Source organism: Gobio gobio (assembly GCF_949357685.1).
Source record: "Gobio gobio genome assembly, chromosome: 9".
NCBI lineage: Eukaryota > Metazoa > Chordata > Actinopteri > Cypriniformes > Gobionidae > Gobio > Gobio gobio.
Genome location: NC_137115.1, coordinates 45,577,373 through 45,596,363, shown reverse-complemented (window position 1 = coordinate 45,596,363; position 18,991 = coordinate 45,577,373). Strand labels below are relative to the sequence as shown.

The following is an 18,991-nucleotide window of genomic DNA, read 5'->3' as shown; positions in this document are numbered from 1 at the left end:
TCGCTCATCCAGAAACAAACTCCATCATATTCAGTTGTCAGACAGGACTAAAACTTCAAAAGGGACCTGGTTCTGTGGTCAGATGAAACTATAAAAAGAGCTTTTTGGCAGCAAACCACCAGATGTGTTTGGTACAAACAGGGATAAAAAGTACCCCATGACCACAGTTAAGAATACTGCAGGATCTTTAATGTTGTGGGCCTATTTTTTTGCTGGAGGTCCTTGACATCTTGTTCAGATATCATGGATTCTAGCAAATACCAACAGTAAAAAAATCAAAACCTGATGGCCTCTGCTAGAAATCTCATAATGGGCCATGGTTGGATCTTCCATCAGGACAACGATCCAAAACAAACATCAAAATCAACACACAAATGTGTCACTGAGCACAAAATGAAGCTTCTGCCATGGCCTTCCCATTCCCATGACCTGAACCCTATAGAAAACTGAAGAGAAGAAGCACCAACATGGAGCTGGGAATCTGAAGGATTCTGTATGAAGGAATGGCCTCTGATCTCTTGTCAGGTGTTCACTAAACTCATCAGGCATTATAGGAGAAGACTCAGAGCTGTTATCTTGGGAGAAGGAGGTTGCAAAAAGTATTTAGTAAAAGGGTACCAATAATTATGGCCAATGTGTTTTGTAGAAAAAATCATAATGTGATTTCCTCCCAACTTTCAATTGTTTTACTTAAATGAAAGGTTAGATTTTTGTGAATTTTATGAATAAAAGATCAAAAGGATAAACAATACAGATTTATTTTTATAGGCATATTTTTAATCATATTTACCTGGGGTTCCAATAATTCTGACCACAACTGTATGTGTATATATAATTATATTATATATAATTTTTTTTTTTTTTTACTGCATCACATTCGATAAAGGCAGTGAATTTACATTCACAACCAAATATAATTTAATTTCCCATAGCCCTAAACACTGAAAAGTGGTACAGGAATTACAATAAAAGTAGTCGACATTACTTATGTGCAACAATTCAAATAATTTGTGAAGTCACTATTTACTGATAATCTTGCCCTCTCTAAAATAAATTGGAGTTTGACAGACACCTTGAGGGTGAGAAAATATTAAGAGGGTGAGAAAGTAGTAAGAGAATTTTCAGTTTTGGGTGAACTATCCCCCCCCCCTACAACGAGTTTTCAACAGCACATTATGTGAAAACTGGCCATCCAAAGCCTGCATGCTGCATCATCCCCACTAGACTGACAGGGAGGCAAACCTTCAGTGACGGATTGTGCTCTCTCTGCACGCTCTCTGATATCCGTGCTGAGAATCCTCCGTGGCGAGGGGGCTGGAGGCGTCTCTTTGCGGGGAGATGGGGTTGGAGGCTCCTCCTGGGGCTGGGACAGAGAGATGGTCTCGGACACCTCTGCCTGACCATCCTGAGAGGGGCTGGGGAGCTTGGGAGTGACCGTGGCTGTCCGTGCTGCCTCACTAGTGGGAAGAAGAATGGGTTTCATGGCCGGTTTAGGGGGCAACGGGCCTATAGGGCGCTCTGGAAGTAGCGGCCTTTCTGTACGGTGGAAGTCTGTAACACTCTGGGTCACTCGGGTCGGTCGCCTGGTGTCTGGAGAAAGTAGGAGGTTTAAAGTTAACAAATCTATTTCCTGAACAATTAATTCATGTTTTTTTTAATATAATTCATTCATAGGTCGATCTTCTGGTGAAAACTACTAACTTCTCCAATCATTTAGTATGCTTAAACTCTTAAACTTTCCATTCAGATTTGTCAACTAATGGATATGGAATATCCCTGCCCTACATTTTTTCACTCAGATGTACACTCACCTAAAGGATTATTAGGAACACCATACTAATACGGTGTTTGACCCCCTTTCGCCTTCAGAACTGCCTTAATTCTAGGTGGCATTGATTCAACAAGGTGCTGAAAGCATTCTTTAGAAATGTTGGCCCATATTGATAGGACAGCATCTTGCAGTTGATAGAGATTTGTGGGATGCACATCCAGGGCACGAAGCTCCCGTTCCACCACATCCCAAAGATGCTCTATTGGGTTGAGATCTGGTGACTGTGGGGGCCATTTTAGTACAGTGAACTCATTGTCATGTTCAAGAAACCAATTTGAAATGATTCGAGCTTTGTGACATGGTGCATTATCCTGCTGGAAGTAGCCACCAGAGGATGGGTACATGGTGGTCATAAAGGGATGGACATGGTCAGAAACAATTCTCAGGTAGGCCTTGGCATTTAAACGATGCCCAATTGGCACTAAGGGGCCTAAAGTGTGCCAAGAAAACATCCCCCACACCATTACACCACCACCACCAGCCTGCACAGTGGTAACAAGGCATGATGGATCCATGTTCACATTCCGTTTACACCTAATTCTGACTCTACCATCTGAATATCTCAACAGAAATCGAGACTCATCAGACCAGGCAACATTTTTTCCAGTCTTCAACTGTCCAATTTTGGTGAGCTTGTGCAAATTGTAGCCTCTTTTTCCTATTTGTAGTGGAGATGAGTGGTACCCGGTGGGGTCTTCTGCTGTTGTAGCCCATCCGCCTCAAGGTTGTGCGTGTTGTGGCTTCACAAATGCTTTGCTGCATACCTCGGTTGTAACGAGTGGTTATTTCAGTCAAAGTTGCTCTTCTATCAGCTTGAATCAGTCGGCCCATTCTCCTCTGACCTCTAGCATCAACAAGGCATTTTCGCCCACAGGACTGCCGCATACTGGATGTTTTTCCCTTTTCACACCATTCTTTGTAAACCCTAGAAATGGGTGTGAGTGAAAATCCCAGTAACTGAGCAGATTGTGAAATACTCAGACCAGCCCGTCTGGCACCAACAACCATGCCACGCTCAAAATTGCTTAAATCACCTTTCTTTCCCATTCTGACATTCAGTTTGGATTTCAGGAGATTGTCTTGACCAGGACCACACCCCTAAATGCATTGAAGCAACTGCCATGTGATTGGTTGATTAGATAATTGCATTAATGAGAAATTGAACAGGTGTTCCTAATAATCCTTTAGGTGAGTGTACATCACAATACGAAAGAAAAGATGTCGCTACTTCAGTTTTATTGCAACTTTAACAGTCATCACTATGATGAAAATGACTGAAGATGGGTGATTTATTTCTTACCCGATGAGGTGGACATTGTGCGAGGTTTCATAAATGTAGGCGGTGGCTCAGGTTTATCAAGTATGGCCCCTAAAAAGCAAGCAAAGTGTACTGAATAATAGAGGAAATGGCTTGATAGACCCATGCAAAAATGCTTCACATCAACACGAAATACATGCTGAGCTGTGCTAATGCACAAGAATGAAAAGTAGCTTAAGGAAAAGGATTTCAAGGCAGAACCTGCAGAAAATGAAACTGCGTTCAAATTGGATTTTATACAATGCTGCAGTACAGTTATTGCTGTTTGTTTGTTTTAATCATAAGATTATATGCAGACATATGGCCTTTGGCTAGACCAGACAAACACACACACATATAGGTTTATAGATATATAAATGGATTGATCCAAAGGATTTCAAAGAAAACAAAGATTTGCTTCACTATATTTTGCATCTCACAATCAGTGAATGGCCTAACCACGTAAGAATCACACATATGCCACACCGTCATGTGACTCTCCAGCAGTCACACCTGAGATCACCACTGTCAAAACTCAGATGTGCTGATGCAGCACTACCAATGCGGCAAATTCTCACATCCCAGCACAAGGTCTACATACTGGAGCTGAGAAATGTGTCTTACCCTCAGAGTTGGCTTTCCTCAGCTCCTCATCCTTGCTCTGTAAGAGGATAACACTGGTTTAAATCAGATGCCTAGTGAAGTAAGTGTATAATCTCTAATTCACCCACACCCTTCATGTAAGCGATTATTTTGATACTGCGGTTTTAGCAGAGTAAGCGAATGTTACTGGGGGAAAGGTGTTTTTGCTTGATATGAGGCATTTAGGCAGCACCAAATCCAATAACAATAAATTAATTATGACCATTAATAAAGCTTTAAAGGTTTTCAATTAATTCAGTTCAATGGGGTATCTGTTTTCACAATAAAAAGTTGGAAGGATGGAAGCATCCATGAAATAGGCAAACTGACCTGGATCGGCTTGGTGTCGGTAGGAGATGTTTTGGTGACTCCCATGCGGTGAAGCATAACATGGAGACGCTGTTCAAAGCTGGATGAGCTCTCCGATACATGTTTCTACACAGCGACCCGAAAAATTATAAATACATTACAACATTACAAACAGAACAAGAAACATTTCCATAGTTATATATTTAGGAGCTTTCAGAGCACTTTTAAGGAAGTGAGACCAGCCATAGATAGAACAACAGTCGATAGGAACCTCTAAAAATGACCCCTCATCCAGAGGGCTTTTTGGGGTAGGAACCAACATCGACCAATCTATTTAATACCGACTCTCTGTCTTCAGCATTAGCCGACGGAAATCATATTACGAAACAGCATATGCTGCAAGAAAAACAATTTAATGATTGCACTTCTGACACATTTATATAAAGACAGTTTAAAAACAGTTTTACTTCTCAAGTATATTTGTTTTGTTTTAAAGATTGGGTTTTAGTTTTGCTGTGATTATTTTATATCTATTTTACTGCAAAACAAAACTAAAATAGAGATAAGACAATGACATTTTAATCTGATGCCATTAAGGTACCATGGCACTGCCAAAGTACTTTTATTGTAAGATCTTAAAGGGTTAGTTCATCCAAAAATTTTAATTCTGTCATTAATTATTCACCCTATTGTCGTTCATGAAATCTGAGAGCTTTTGGTCCCTCCATTGACAGCCAACACAACTACCATTTTCAAGCCCAAGAACGGTAGTAAAGACATCATTACAGTAATCCATGATGCGACTAGTGATTTAACCTCAATTTTATGAAGCGAAGCGGGTGCTTTGTATGCGCAAAAAAACATAATTTACAGCTTTACTTACAAAATATTAATCTCCAACGGGGCGTTGAAAAGCTCTCGGATTTCATTAAAAGATCTCCATTTGTGTTCTGAAGATGAACTAAGGTCTTACAGGTTTGGAACGACATGAGGATAAGTAATTAATGACAGAATTTACCTTTTTGAGTGAACTAACCCTTTAAATGAACCCTTTTTACACAATACTTACTCAAAATGCACTTTTTTGTGTTATATCTTGACAATGCGATTAGTAGATGTTAATCAGCCAATCAGTTATCAGTCTACTATACAACCTATAAATAACCAAATATTGTCTAAGTAATCGGCCTAGCCAGTGCTCGAAGTGGGGCGGTACTCATCGGTATGCAGTACCGGCACTTCTACATTTTACTCTTAAGTGTACCTGCACTTTTTCTTGTGTCCCGCTACTTCTCGCTTTTATAACGGATCAATAGTCTGTGCAATATGACTGTGACTGAAGCCCAATTGTTTAATTAAGTGGCACGCGAATCACTGTAGGTGCGTTCACCAGCGTGCTTCAAAAGTGTTAAGATTTGCACGAGCTGTTCCGCTGATGATAAAATGTGCGACCCATTTGAATTATTTTGAGAATGTAGTAAAACACCACAGAGAAAGTCGAACATGATCTAAAACAGCCACTAAAATGATTGATGAAAAGAAGGGAAAACATCATCCTGCAAGCCTTTTAAACTCATGATGACCACATTTACTAGAATTTATCACATTCTATTGTATTTATTGTGGTAAATTTTGACTTGTTGTAGATTTTGTAATAGATAATCAGTTAAGGGAATAGATTTTTCACTAAAGATGTATATTACACCTGTGGCATGTTGTAGCTATAGTTTCTAACTGTGTTGCCATTTTTCATAACAAATGCAATAGATAAAAAAAAAAGAAATAAAAAAATTTATATTAGCCTGCATGGTAATGAGGAGCCGTTAATAGTCTTGCTTTGTAAATAAACCCTATACTATATGCTATAGTTAAACAATTACAAGAACTATATGTTAGTTTTAAGGCTGAGTACGAGTTAGAAAGCTTTAAAATATGGACCTTCTTGAATTATTGACTAAACAATACCCCCATAACCACCCCCCCCAACAAAGCCCCGCCACCTTTGGTGAGTACCGGCACTTTATTTTTTCCACTTCAAGCACTGGGCCTAACCAATATTATTGACCTATCACTAAACAATCATCATTCATTTGACAGCTAGTCTAACCTGAGCAGAACCACTGCTCAATTACCTTAGCGTGCGTGGCTGTGCCGTCCTGCTCTGGCAAGACCTCTGAGAGCAGGATGAGGGACTGTGATTTGCCCTCTCTGAGAGAGCGACGGATGGGTTTGGGCCTCCGCTCTCCATCTGGGGTGCGGCTCTTCTCCAGGGTCCGGCTCTTCTCCCGCTCTGAGGGTGACACACCTGGGACCGGGCTGGGGGTTTTGGTGGGAGTAGGAGGTGCAGCAGGGGACAGTATTGGGGCCTCTTCAGTTTTGCATGGGGATGAGGCAGGAGGTATGGGAGTGGATGCAGGTGGGATCAGTGCAGGTGTGGGGGCAGGTGAAGGAGCTCTGGGTGACATTTTGTCCTCATTAATTGGTGAAGTAGTTGTGGAATCTGTGATGGTAAGGATGGTGGTGGTGGCTGTGGTTGTGGCCGCCTTGACTACGTTTTCCTCATCCAGTTTCTCTTTGTCCCTCTCCTTCTCCTTCTCTCGTTCCCTCTCTTTTTCTCTTTCTCTTTCCCTTTCCTTTTCTCGCTCTTTCTCTGCGCGTGCTGCCTCCCGGAGTGGTCGGATGAGATCTGCTATTGAAGTCTTTTTGGCCTTGCCCTCGGGACCGCCGTCACCCTTGGACCCTCGACCTGCACGGACTTTCTTAAAGGCGAAAAAGTCACCAAACTTCTTCTTAATGTTTTTGGAGGGGGCTGTGGTGGGGATGGGGGTTGTAGTGGAGGTGGTAGGAGGGGCAGTTGTGACACACGTGGGCTCTGCAGGTTGTGCTTTAATGAGGGGCTCCTCCCTCTGGTGCTTTCTGAACACGAGGAGAGGAGAGGCATGATGGGAAATGTCTTTTGACAACCGATAAGGATATTTTTTTGTTAGAGATCATGATTTAATCATTTGCCGTCATTAATTCCAGTTCTATGAAAAATATCTGTGCGCTAACATTGTTTTGCATACTGCATACTTGAGTGTTTTTGTATGTGTTGTGTACTCACAAGGGGTCATCGGGGATGATTTTTTTGGTGAAGAACTCTTCTACACCTTCATCAACCCTCCCCATGTTCTCATTGGCCTCATTCTCGTTCTCAGCGGCCTGCTCCTGCACACACAAACAAAAGGTGATTCACACAATTAAAATCTTCTAAATGGTTTATCCGAACATTAAAAACTGTATTTTAGCCTAATGGAATGAAAAGATTAACATGATTTATACAAGACATGACCCTCAGACGGCACACCCACAGATTGATCACAACCGTTCACTGAGCATCTAATGCACATTGCAGACAAAACTTCGAAGCACTCGTAAAAATACCAATCAGACTATAGAGAGCTAGCCAACTTCCAGGAGTATGGGGTGCACAAATTCCATGTCAGTATGCAAAGATGCCAAAACGGTGTCTACAAAGTACTGAGTTGACATTAGGGGAAAAAAATTTGGCTAGATTTGACACATTCAAGGTTCATGCTATCAAAAGTTCTGTTTGAGGCTCTTAGAAACAAACAAACTAGATATTCACAAGCAGAATTGTATATTCCATCATGTTTTCACAATTCAATGATCATCTTTTTAAAAATTTTTACTTTGGATGAACTGAAATTCAGATTCAAATTTAAATTATTTTATTTCACACAGGTCTATTTTTGTAGTATTATTTCAGATTTATCCACCCTAAACATCTCACAAGAACAAAACAAACTTTACATGTCTCAAGACATTCCCTTCCTATCTTACTGGGTTTCCCAAGGCCTGTTCACACCAAGACAAATATTCGTTGTCAAAATTCAATGTGATAAACATTTTAATTAGAATAAATGCCAATTATTGCATCTGTTTAGACTGACATGAACAATTCCCACGCTGTCAATGTGAAGGTGTTCTTATCTCCAACCAATAGGATTTCCGCTTTTGGTCACATGCCCAGTGCCACTGCTGTCACATAAAACCCACGACTCAGTGGTGCTCACAAACAGAGTATTTTACTAAGCGACAGTGAAGAGCAGAGGAAGAATCCGGAACTGACTCTCTTTCTCTGTACTCTTGTATTTGAAAAACACCAAAGCGAATACAAAAATCTGAATGGCTGTTTGAAAAAATTTGAATACTGTTTAACTTAATTTCTTCTCCGAGACAAGTGAGTGTCAGAAACACAGTTACATAGTGCTTAGTGTCCAGAGTTACCAGGTTATTTCAGCTTTTTTTTTTTAAGCGCCATCTACTGTCAGAGAGTGAATCTTTATTTTATTCAGACCACCTGACGTTTTTTACACTTTGGTCTGAACAGACAATTTGCATGCTAAAATCAGACTGAATTCCGTGCTGAACATTCATGTTGGTGTGAACAGGGCTTTAGCCAGGAATGGACCCGACTTTATAACAACAGTTATACACTGAACAAAACTATAAATGTTTTTGCCCCCATTTTTCATGAGCTGGCCTAAAAAAAAAATACACAAAAGGCCTATTTCTCTCAAATATTGTTCCGAAATCTGTCTAAATCTGTGTTAGTGAGCACTTCTCCTTTGCCGAGATAATCCATCCACCTCACAGGTGTGGCATGTCAAGATGCTGATAAGACAGCATGATTATTGACTTTTATAGGCCTTTTATTGTGGCCAGCCTCAGGCACACCTGTGCAATAATCATGCTGTGTAATCAGCATCTTGACACGCCACACCTGTGAGGTGGAGGGATTATCTCGGCAAAGGAGAAGTGCTCACTAACACAGATTTAGACAGATTTGTGAATAATATTTGAGAGAAATAGGTCTTTTGTGTACAAAAGTCTTAGATCTTTGAGTTCAGCTCATGAAAAATGGGGGAAAAAACAAAAGCTGCGTTTATAATTTTGTTCAGAGTAAGTCTGGCTCTGTGAGACTACTACAACAACATGACTATCAACCAATCAGTGCCCTTTGATTTTAGTGTTAGGGTGAATGTTGATAGAAATGGTTGCAGATAACGTTGAGTAGAAAAAGTTCATAGGGGTGAGCTGTAAAGCACTTCTAAGCTTAAACACTAGCAGTTTTTTTTTGTTGCTCTTTTACATTTCCACATTAAACATGGAATGATTCAGACTGTGTAATAAGTTAGAAGGCATTCTGTCTGCAATGGATTTGTGTTTAGGCGAATCTGCCTATAGTGTCCCAAGAGAGAGCCAAACCCTGCCTCAATCTTTCTGTCTGTTCCCCCCCACCAAAATCTAATATAATTACGCCCCTCAGATACAGCCTCATCACACACAGACACACAGACACACAAACACACACACACACTTAAAATGAGAGCATGAGTGCTCATCAGTGGTGACTGGTTTATCTGTCATGTAGCCACAGTAATAACACAATAGCCTAAAATATGGAGGTTGATTGTTGTAAGATTTGCCAATCCTGAGTTTTAATGACATTACACCACACTGTGATTGTGATAAATTGGCAAAATGATTTTCATGAAGGCAATCATTAATCTTTTATTCTAACAATATGTTGCCTGTAAGCTGAAATCGTACTGCTGATCGAAATATGGGTTTTTAAGAAGATTGTGAGGATTAAAATATCTTAATGTACATATCAGAATCTGGAGCATGATTCATTTTAAGTGTGAAAGGGGATTAGGCTCAAAAACAAATCGATACACAAAAAAGCCCTTTGAGCTGTATAATACCGCACATTATGTATATATAGCACAAATATTTAATTAGTATTCATAATGGTCAGACAGTGACAGTCAAGGGATGATTCTTAAGTAATGAACTAGACTAGAAAGCAGCAGTTCTTAAACAGGGGCCGGGGGCTTCAGCATAGTTCCAAAGGGGCCTCGAGATGAACAATAAGTATTTAAAATAATAAATATATTGAATATTAATATACTGAAATAACCAAGCTCTAATATAAACCTAAAAAAAACCTTGAAAATTCAACATAAAACATCATTCATCACAACTCCTTTTGCTTTTCCATAATGTGACATATTTAACTGGATTGTGAAAAGCCGTCTCCAAATAGCATGTGGCTGAAAAGAGAGATTAATGACATCAGTCAAAAAAGTTAAAGGGTTAGTTCACCCAAAAATGAAAATTCTGTCATTAATTACTTACCCTCTTGTCGTTCGACACCCGTAAGACCTCCGTTCGTCGTCGGAACACAAATTAAGATTTTTTAGTTGAAATCTGATGGCTCTGAAAGGCCTCCATTGGCACAATGGCACGGTTCACTCTCAAGACCCTTAAAAGGTACTAAAGACGTCGTTACAAAGTCCATCTCACTACAGTGGTTCTAAAATAACTTTATGAATAGGCGAGAATAGTTTTTGTGCGCAAAAAAACCCTAAATAACGACTTGTATAGTGATGACAATTTCAAAACACGGCCCCATGAAGCTTCGAAGCGTTATGAATCAGTGAGTCGAATCAGCGGTTTGAATCGCCAAATTTCAGCAGTTTGGCGGTTTGACACGCGATCCGAATCATGATTCGACTCACTGATTCATAACGCTTCGAAGCTTCTTGAGGCCGTGTTTTGAAATTGTCATCACTATATAATTCGTTATTTAGGGTTTTTTTGCGCATAAAAACTATTCTCGCCTATTCATAAAGTTATTTTAGAACCACTGTAGTGAGATGGACTTTGTAACGACGTCTTTAGTACCTTTTAAGGATCTTGAGAGTGAACCGTGCATTGTGCCAATGGAGGCCTTTCAGAGCCATCAGATTTCAACTAAAATATCTTAATTTGTGTTCCGAAGATGAACGGAGGTCTTACGGGTGTCAAACGACATGAGGGTAAGTAATTAACGACAGAATTTTCATTTTTGGGTGAACTAACCCTTTAAGTTGTTCAAAGGCGGACCGATTTTCATGAAAGATTACCCCCCAAAAAAGTGTATTTTAGTACTGTATAATATGCAAATATTAATCATTCACATTAAGACCACATATGTGAATTAAGAAAGAAAACTGGGTCAACATTGATTTCATGTTGACCTTTTAACTGTGCCAGATCAGTAGCTTACAAACACTATACACACACAAAAGCACAGGGTGCGCGGTCTGTGTGTTTTGCCTGTTTCCTCCTGCTGCACAGACTGCGAGGCCTTCGGGCAGTTTGGGTACTGCAGAATGAGAAAGAAAGAAATATGGAGGGAGGGAGAGAAAGAGAGAGAGAGAGAGAGAGAGAGAGAGGAGGGAGAGACCACTGCAGAGCTATAGCAACCATATGCAAATGAGGCACCGCACACCACATGAGAAATGGATTATAAATCATTTAGCACCTCTCGGCCAATGAGAAGGCAAAGCACTCATCACTCCATCTTCAAAAAGAGGAGGAGAGCAGGCGCCACGTTGTGTGAGGCGGCACAAGGAGAGGTGTTTCCCACATATCTTAATAACACGCGATCATTTTCTCCAATAAAACACACTGCGTGAACAGTGCAACCATACAGCTCAGGTTTAATCATATGCCAATAACAGAAAACAAAGCTTGTGTGTTGTTCATATGGCCTGCTGGATTTGTTAATGCCTAAACAAGATTCAGGGTTCATATTTTTTCACACACAGCCAACAATTCACTCATTTCACAATTCACATAAATCAGCAGTAATTAATTCCACTAGCAATAAAAAAAACTCTTTCCAACATGAAACCAGATCATGTTAATACCTGACGGGTTAAGCTGGTCTGAGTCTAAGTGACACGTTCGGGTCTGAAGAATCTGTTCCCGGATCAGTGAAGCAGTAGGAAGCTGACACACTGATCAAAGATCAGTCCGACTCACATGTCATGACTTTGTGTACATCACCGCGTACGATTTTCGGTGATGGTTCCCCTTTGAATTTCAGTGGAAAGAAGAAGGGATACAGAGAGATGGAGTGAACGCAGTGTTCTTTACCTCTCAGTTAAACTCTGTGAACTGAGATCAGCGTAAGCTGGAACAGGCCTGTCTAAAGGTGTCAGGTTGAGACAGTGATCCCAGAATTCCACAGGCTTCTGTCTAGGTTTCCCTGGTGGCTAAGCTACAAGCTCTATGGAAGTGATTAAATCCAACATGATAGGCGCTTTCCACAAATAGGGTACAAAATAGGGCCTAAAGACCTTCCAAAACACATGAACACACACAGCAGAGTTTGCAAAGCGTCTCGAGATGAGAGACGACGTTAAACTACCTCTGGTCTCAACGCACATAAAATTACAATAATGATGAACATAAACAACTTAAAGAGCTCTGACCTGTACTGACTGCTGCAGATTCATTTCGGCAAATTCACTTTGAATCACAAACCGCTCCGAGTATAACGTCACAGGTTTCCGTCTGGCGTGAACGCAGCATAAGCTCATTGTTTTGGTTCAGGAGAAACTGTAAAAGGCGGATGTTGTTTGTTTGTGGCGCTCGGTGACTGACGTCTGTCTAACTCTGCACAGCATGAAACGCACTGATGACGTGTGATGTCTGAGTGAGCAGGTGCGCGGAGGTATGGAAATACATATGTAGACAGGCAGGACCGAATATAATGATTGGACAAACATTTTACGCCATTTACAGACGATATACAGATAAATACATTCAGACCACTTAGTGATTGCTATCAGGATGTGAAGACGTATTCAACCAGCATAACAAAAAAATTCTGGAACAAATCGCCTACCCTGCCTTTAAATAAACGTAAAAAAGTACAAAATAAATATATTACAAAAATGGTTGAATAGGGTTGCAAATTTAGACTCAATTAAACTGTTATTCGGCAGAGGCTAGTTAGTTTGTGATCAAATATTAGTTTGTAATTACTGATAAACTTATATGTCCCGCAAATTAAGGGTCAATTTTAGCGGCATCTAGTGGTGAGGTTGCGAATTGCAACCGCTCACCACTCACCCCTTCCTTTCGAAGCACATAGAGAAACTACGGTGGCCGACACAGGACAAACATGTCATCGACAGACAGCAGAGAGTAGCTATCGCTCTGTAGAGCAGTTTGTCCGTTTAGGGCTATTTTAGAAACATGGCGGCGCAAAATGGTGACTTCACAGTAAGGGGACCTGCAGTGTATGTAGAAAGAAATGCTCATTCTAAGGTAATAAAAACATAACGGTTCATTATGTAAGGTCTTTATACACCACTGAAAACATAGTTATGTATATTATATTGCATTTTCCGTCAATAGATCCTCATAAATATTACACACTGCACCTTTAAAGTCCGATCCTTTTTACATTGTATAACAGGGTTGAATGGTTAAAGTCCCAGTGAACCGGAAGTTGCAACTGATTTCATTTCAGTGCTGTGACGTATTTCCAAGTGAAACGGAATATTGAATAGAGGGAGGGTTTTACTTCAGCACTCCTCCTCTCCATCTCTCACTCATAGCAGACTAACGTTTGGAGGGGAGTGGTTAAGGATAGTCAAACCAAGCCTGCAGCGCTCCTGTCAGAAACTGAAGCTTTCGCGCCTCGATCGCCCCCCGGTGGCTGGTCCCAGTATAGCTCCTAAACCCCACCCCTCCATGTATTAGAATGGACGCGAGACACACTAAACAATTCAATTACACTTCAAATAATTGTTTCCTAAAGATGGTTTCTGTCATTTTAGGCAGTTTTTATTACGATGATTTCATTTCAAGTGTTCGTTTTTTAAATAAGTTTAGTTTTAGTGAGTTATGTGATGCTATAAACATGGGGGGGGGGGGGTGACGTCATGATTGACAGCTGAGATTGACGGCTTCTCTGAGTGAAGTTGTCACTGAGACAACTAAGACCTAAGACCTATAATGTGTGCTAACAAACTAAATCAGATCGATTTGGATTTCATGAGGACTTTAAGCTTGATGAGTGCAGTTAACGTTTGTCAGCTTTCCTTTTAGGTAGTCAACCCAAAATGTATTCAGACACCTTCAAATATTTCTCACATCATCACAGTTTATTCGCTATGTTTTAGAAAATGGTAATCAAATATGACAAGAGCTTAGAGTTAAATTGTCAGAACAAATTGTGATGGATTACAATCAACCAATCAGCTGTCAGCTGTTAAATTTAAGTACACAATTAGATAATACCAATTTAGGTCAACCAATTACTAAGCAATGCTTCATTTTGTTCAGTCTGTGGTGTAAAAGGTTGCATTAGCAATTAAAGAAAAAACACTTAAGCAAAACATGGTCAGGTCAAAGTGTCTGAATAATTTTGGTCCCATATTTTTATAAATTGTACTGGTAGTCCACTGTATGGAGAATTTTGGAGTATAATAAATCACAGTTTACTTTATTTTGCTATCCTCACTTACATAAATTAACTATAGTGTCCTGACCCTACTAGTAAAAGTGATATCTGAATAATTTTTTGGTTTGACTGTATGTCATCAAGGCATTATAGCGGTGGCTTTCTCTAGTTCTGAACACGGCTACACATGCGATGAAGTTTTGTTCAGAATACATAAATGCACATGTAAATGAAAATGTGAATTGGATTGCAAAGTTTATGGTTCATATAAACACCTTTCAAAATCTAAAATTGGCTAGGTTTTATTCAGATTGACGAAAATGAGTGCATGTAAACTTAAAATAAATGGAATTGTTCAAATAATCATAAAATTGTTATGGTTGTAATTTTTAAATAGTTAAATACAGTAGAGGTTGTCATGACAGTTCAACACAAAAAAAACATTTTAAAGGGGACATGGATTCTTTATTTTTATTTTAATGTTTAAACTTATACTGTACTTTATAATGCATTATGCAATTTTGAGAAAAAAGTCAGAATTGTGAGATAAATGACAATTACCTTTTTTATTTTTTTTAAGTTTTTAAGTTCTTTTTTTCCAGTTCAACATTTCCAATTTCCAATCTAATTTTCATGGTAGCAGGTCAATTTTATGTTTGCTAATAGTTTATCACTTGGGATCTTTGTATGTAATGTTTTAAAAATAGATAAAAAATGGACACTAAAGTGTACTGTATTTGTGGAAAATGTCATGGAGTTGCCTTCTCCTGAAACACCTTCTTAAGAATTCCATTCCGAGACCGGACATCAAATTGTGGTGTTTATGGGCGTGTAAAACTGTGCAGAGGTAATAAAATAAATGCTTATGCAGCCATCATAAAGGCAGGAGCAGAGAGAATTTAAAAGGGATACAGGGACAGCGCTAAAACTCACAGAGCCCCGGACACATTTTTTTTAGGGTGGGTCGTCTTTCCTTGAGACCAATGAGCAGACAGTACCATAGAAGCACCCCTCATCACAGGGTCTGGTTGTCTCCCACTGCTGAAAGCCCTGCAGGGACATACAGGAAAAAAGCACACACACATACACTGGACCATCAGAGCATTATCTCTTCTCCAGTCACATGAGCTTCTCCCTGAGGCACCACCTGTCATTGGGTTTCCACCAGCCAAGGAGTATGACCGGCCGTCACACAATATGGACACACACCCTCGCCAACAGATCACGCTGACAGGAATAAACATATAACACACATACTCATTCAGGTGATCAGAGGAAATGACAGGAGTGTTTTCATCCCTCCGTGCTCATGTCTGTGATAACAGTGGCGCCAAACTCTCCAGAGAGTGTCTGTTTTGAAAAAAGCTGCCTGCAAAATGACCTCACACATACAACTACACAACGTTAACATAAAGGCCTATAACTATAATGAACCCCCCACCCTTATACATTTATAAGATTTGAGACCACTTTTATGATTTATTTTCACAGGAACGGTCTCTTTGGAATCACTTTCAGAACGTTTTGTTTTAGCTGATGAACGATAAAAACATTGACAACCAATCAGAATCCAGCCTGCTTTAAAGAGTGCTAGCATTTAAAGTGGCAGATGACTGAACTGCAACACACACTCAAATGAAACGTTATCATTCATTAGTGTGGACGCTAATAGCTATCATTTCATTATAGTTATTGTTTTTGGAGTGAACAGGCCTTAACTGTGTGAAAATACACACTCTAAAAACTGTCCATAGTGACAGGTAGGCACACCAGGGTAAAAGGCGCCTTCGATTTTATTTTCCTCTAAACTACTATATGACAGAAAAATTTGCAGCAGAATTTTCTAAAACATGCGCTTTTCAAGATGCACAAGGAAATTTGGCTGATCCTTGATGCGATTGCGGCAGAAGCGCAAAGTGGATTCAGCACTAATTTGATCTAATATTTTATGTTTTTTAAAATGTAGATTTAAGTAGCAACTGAGAATTGCTGAAATTATTGTATATATTTTAGACGAAGGTCTTCTTAATGATTTTCAGTTTTGTTCAAGCTAATTAAAGCAACAGTTTTTTAATAATGGAAGATTATGTAAAAGTATGGTATTTGGGGTAAAAGGCGACCCTGCTGTTGGGGCGAAAGGCACAATAATTAACATGATAATACATATCTGTCTGACTTTTTTCATTTGTTGACATGACATGGTTAGATTCAGATGGTAAATATCATATATTAAGTTGGGTGTCCACCTTAGATATAATCAGCATACAGTATTTAAAAATATGCTATTAATCATATAATATAAAAATATGATGTATTGCTGTTACTACTGTAAATCTATATTAAATTGTTATGGTGTTTCATAACTTAATAACTTTTCATAATGCTTTTTGCATTGGTGTTTTCAAAGCTTTAAAAATCTTCAATGCTTTTAGAATCTTCTCTTTTTTAAATAATTGTTTCTGTATTTTCAAAAAAAATTTTATATCAACATTTTAATGACAGAATATTTATTGAACATAAATTAATTATTTTATTTATCATAATAAACAGAAAATAGTACAAATTTAGCTAAAGTGATTGTTTTGAACAAGTATTAACTTAGACATTATTAAAACACATTATTTTAGCTAAAGTATTTGTATAAATACTGTGTGCTTTTTGCCCCATCCTGGTGAGTCTTTTACCCCGTGTGTGGGGTAAAAGGCCCCCCTCGCCACCCTTATACATTTATTAAATGAAAGACCACTTTTATGATTTATTTTCACACAAAATGTGTTGCTCCATCAATGTTCAATACAAACATATATATATATATATATATATTTTTGTGCAATCATACACTACGGGAGTAGTGAAAAGCAAAGGTTTCTTAAGGTGTGCCTCATTGTACCCTACTCACCAAGAGGCAGTCATGACAACAATTACCAGTCATCATGACAACACAGAAACAGCCACAGGTCTCTTAAGACGATGACATAATATAACAGTAAAGTATATAAAAATGACTACCAAATGACTACATAGATCATCCTATAATTTACCAACCACACATACTAACTACACTAAAATAAGCACACACAAGATTTTTACATATCTAAGGACAGCAGATGTAAGATGCAAATACTATGATATTACCAAGGCTATTTTGGACATTAAAGTGATGGTACTACTGTGGTATTCTCAGACACAACCTGGAGCACAATGGTAAATAATACGGTGATCCACATTTCACAGTACATTGCCATTGTTTATATGGACACTATTATGATGGTAATACCATGTTTTTATTTGCATACCATAGGGTACTATAAAAAATAAAGGTGTAATCATATGTACATTGAATCACAGTACTATGGTATTAGTAATATCATAGTAGTGTGATGCAATGTCCATATGATTACACCTTTATTTATCATAGTATCCCAAGGTATGTCAAAAAATGCGGTGTTATTACCGTATTGCCATCATTTTTGTGGACACTACCGTAATAGAAACACCAAGGCATTTTTTTTACATACCTTGGGATACTATGGTAAATAAAGGTGGTAATCGTATGTATAAGGTAACATAGTACTGTTATATTACCATGATTTGTGTTGACACTACTGCACTATGGAATTGTCAGACACACCTTGGAGCACCATGGTAAATGAATACGGTCAATCACATTACAGTACCATAGTATTATAATTATTTATGTGGACACTTACCATGGTATTTTTGAAATACCTTTGGAATACTACAAATGTTAATAAAGGTGGTAATCATTTGTATATGGTATCATAGTACTGAGGCATTACCATGATTTTTGTGTACACTACGTGACAGCAATACAATGTATTCTTTGGCATGCTTCAAAGTACCATGGTAAATTAATATAGTAATAATCATAAGTGACAGTGTAAGTGTCATTATAGGTTATAAACATTATAAGTGACATTCCTATAATAATAATAATAATAAGATTTCTATTTTTTAAATAAATGCTGTTCTTTTGATCAAAGATTCTTGAACTGTATTACAGTTGCCATAAAAATATTAAGCAGCACAACTGTTTTCAACATTGATAATAAAAAAATGGAAAATATTAAACACCAAATCAGAATATAAGAATGGTCATGTGCCACTGAAATCTGTGAAAAATTGGCTTTGCCATCATAGGAATAAATTACATTTTAAAATATATTAAAATAGAACTAAATATCAGCAATATTTCACAATATTACTGTTTTTACTGTATTTTTGATCTAATAAGATTTTTAAAATCTTACAGATCCCAAACTTTTGAGCAGTAGTGTATATTTCATTGTACCATGGTATTTTTTGTAAGGCACTGTACACTGTGGTATTAATATCTGATACCATCACTGTAGCATTGTACCATCATAACACTTTTTTTGCAATGAAATTAAATGGCAAAAAGAGATAAAATGACCAAAGTTCTGCCGCAAAGAAAGAAAATGGGTAGTTTTAATCATACCTGTGATTATATAATATCTGATTTGCCAATCACAATGTGAGGGCACAATAGCACCTGTATCACCAAGCATTAGAGACGAAAACATCACACCCCACAATGGAGGCATCAATAAACAGGCCA

The 18,991-nt window shown here is 38.5% G+C and overlaps 1 protein-coding gene across 1 annotated transcript in view; it reads right to left on the bottom strand.

The window, feature by feature from the left end:
* The window catches only part of carmil2 (capping protein regulator and myosin 1 linker 2), an 81,920-nt gene that overhangs the window by 7,873 nt on the left and 55,056 nt on the right, over positions 1-18,991 (bottom strand). Inside the window, exons 32-37 of the mRNA XM_079826095.1 lie at positions 7,183-7,286; positions 6,212-6,995; positions 4,101-4,205; positions 3,753-3,789; positions 3,132-3,200; positions 1,243-1,590 (exon numbers count right to left, since the gene is read on the bottom strand). Of these exons, the coding sequence (XP_079682221.1) occupies positions 1,243-1,590; positions 3,132-3,200; positions 3,753-3,789; positions 4,101-4,205; positions 6,212-6,995; positions 7,183-7,286 (1,447 nt within the window). The remainder of the gene's footprint in view (positions 1-1,242; positions 1,591-3,131; positions 3,201-3,752; positions 3,790-4,100; positions 4,206-6,211; positions 6,996-7,182; positions 7,287-18,991) is intronic.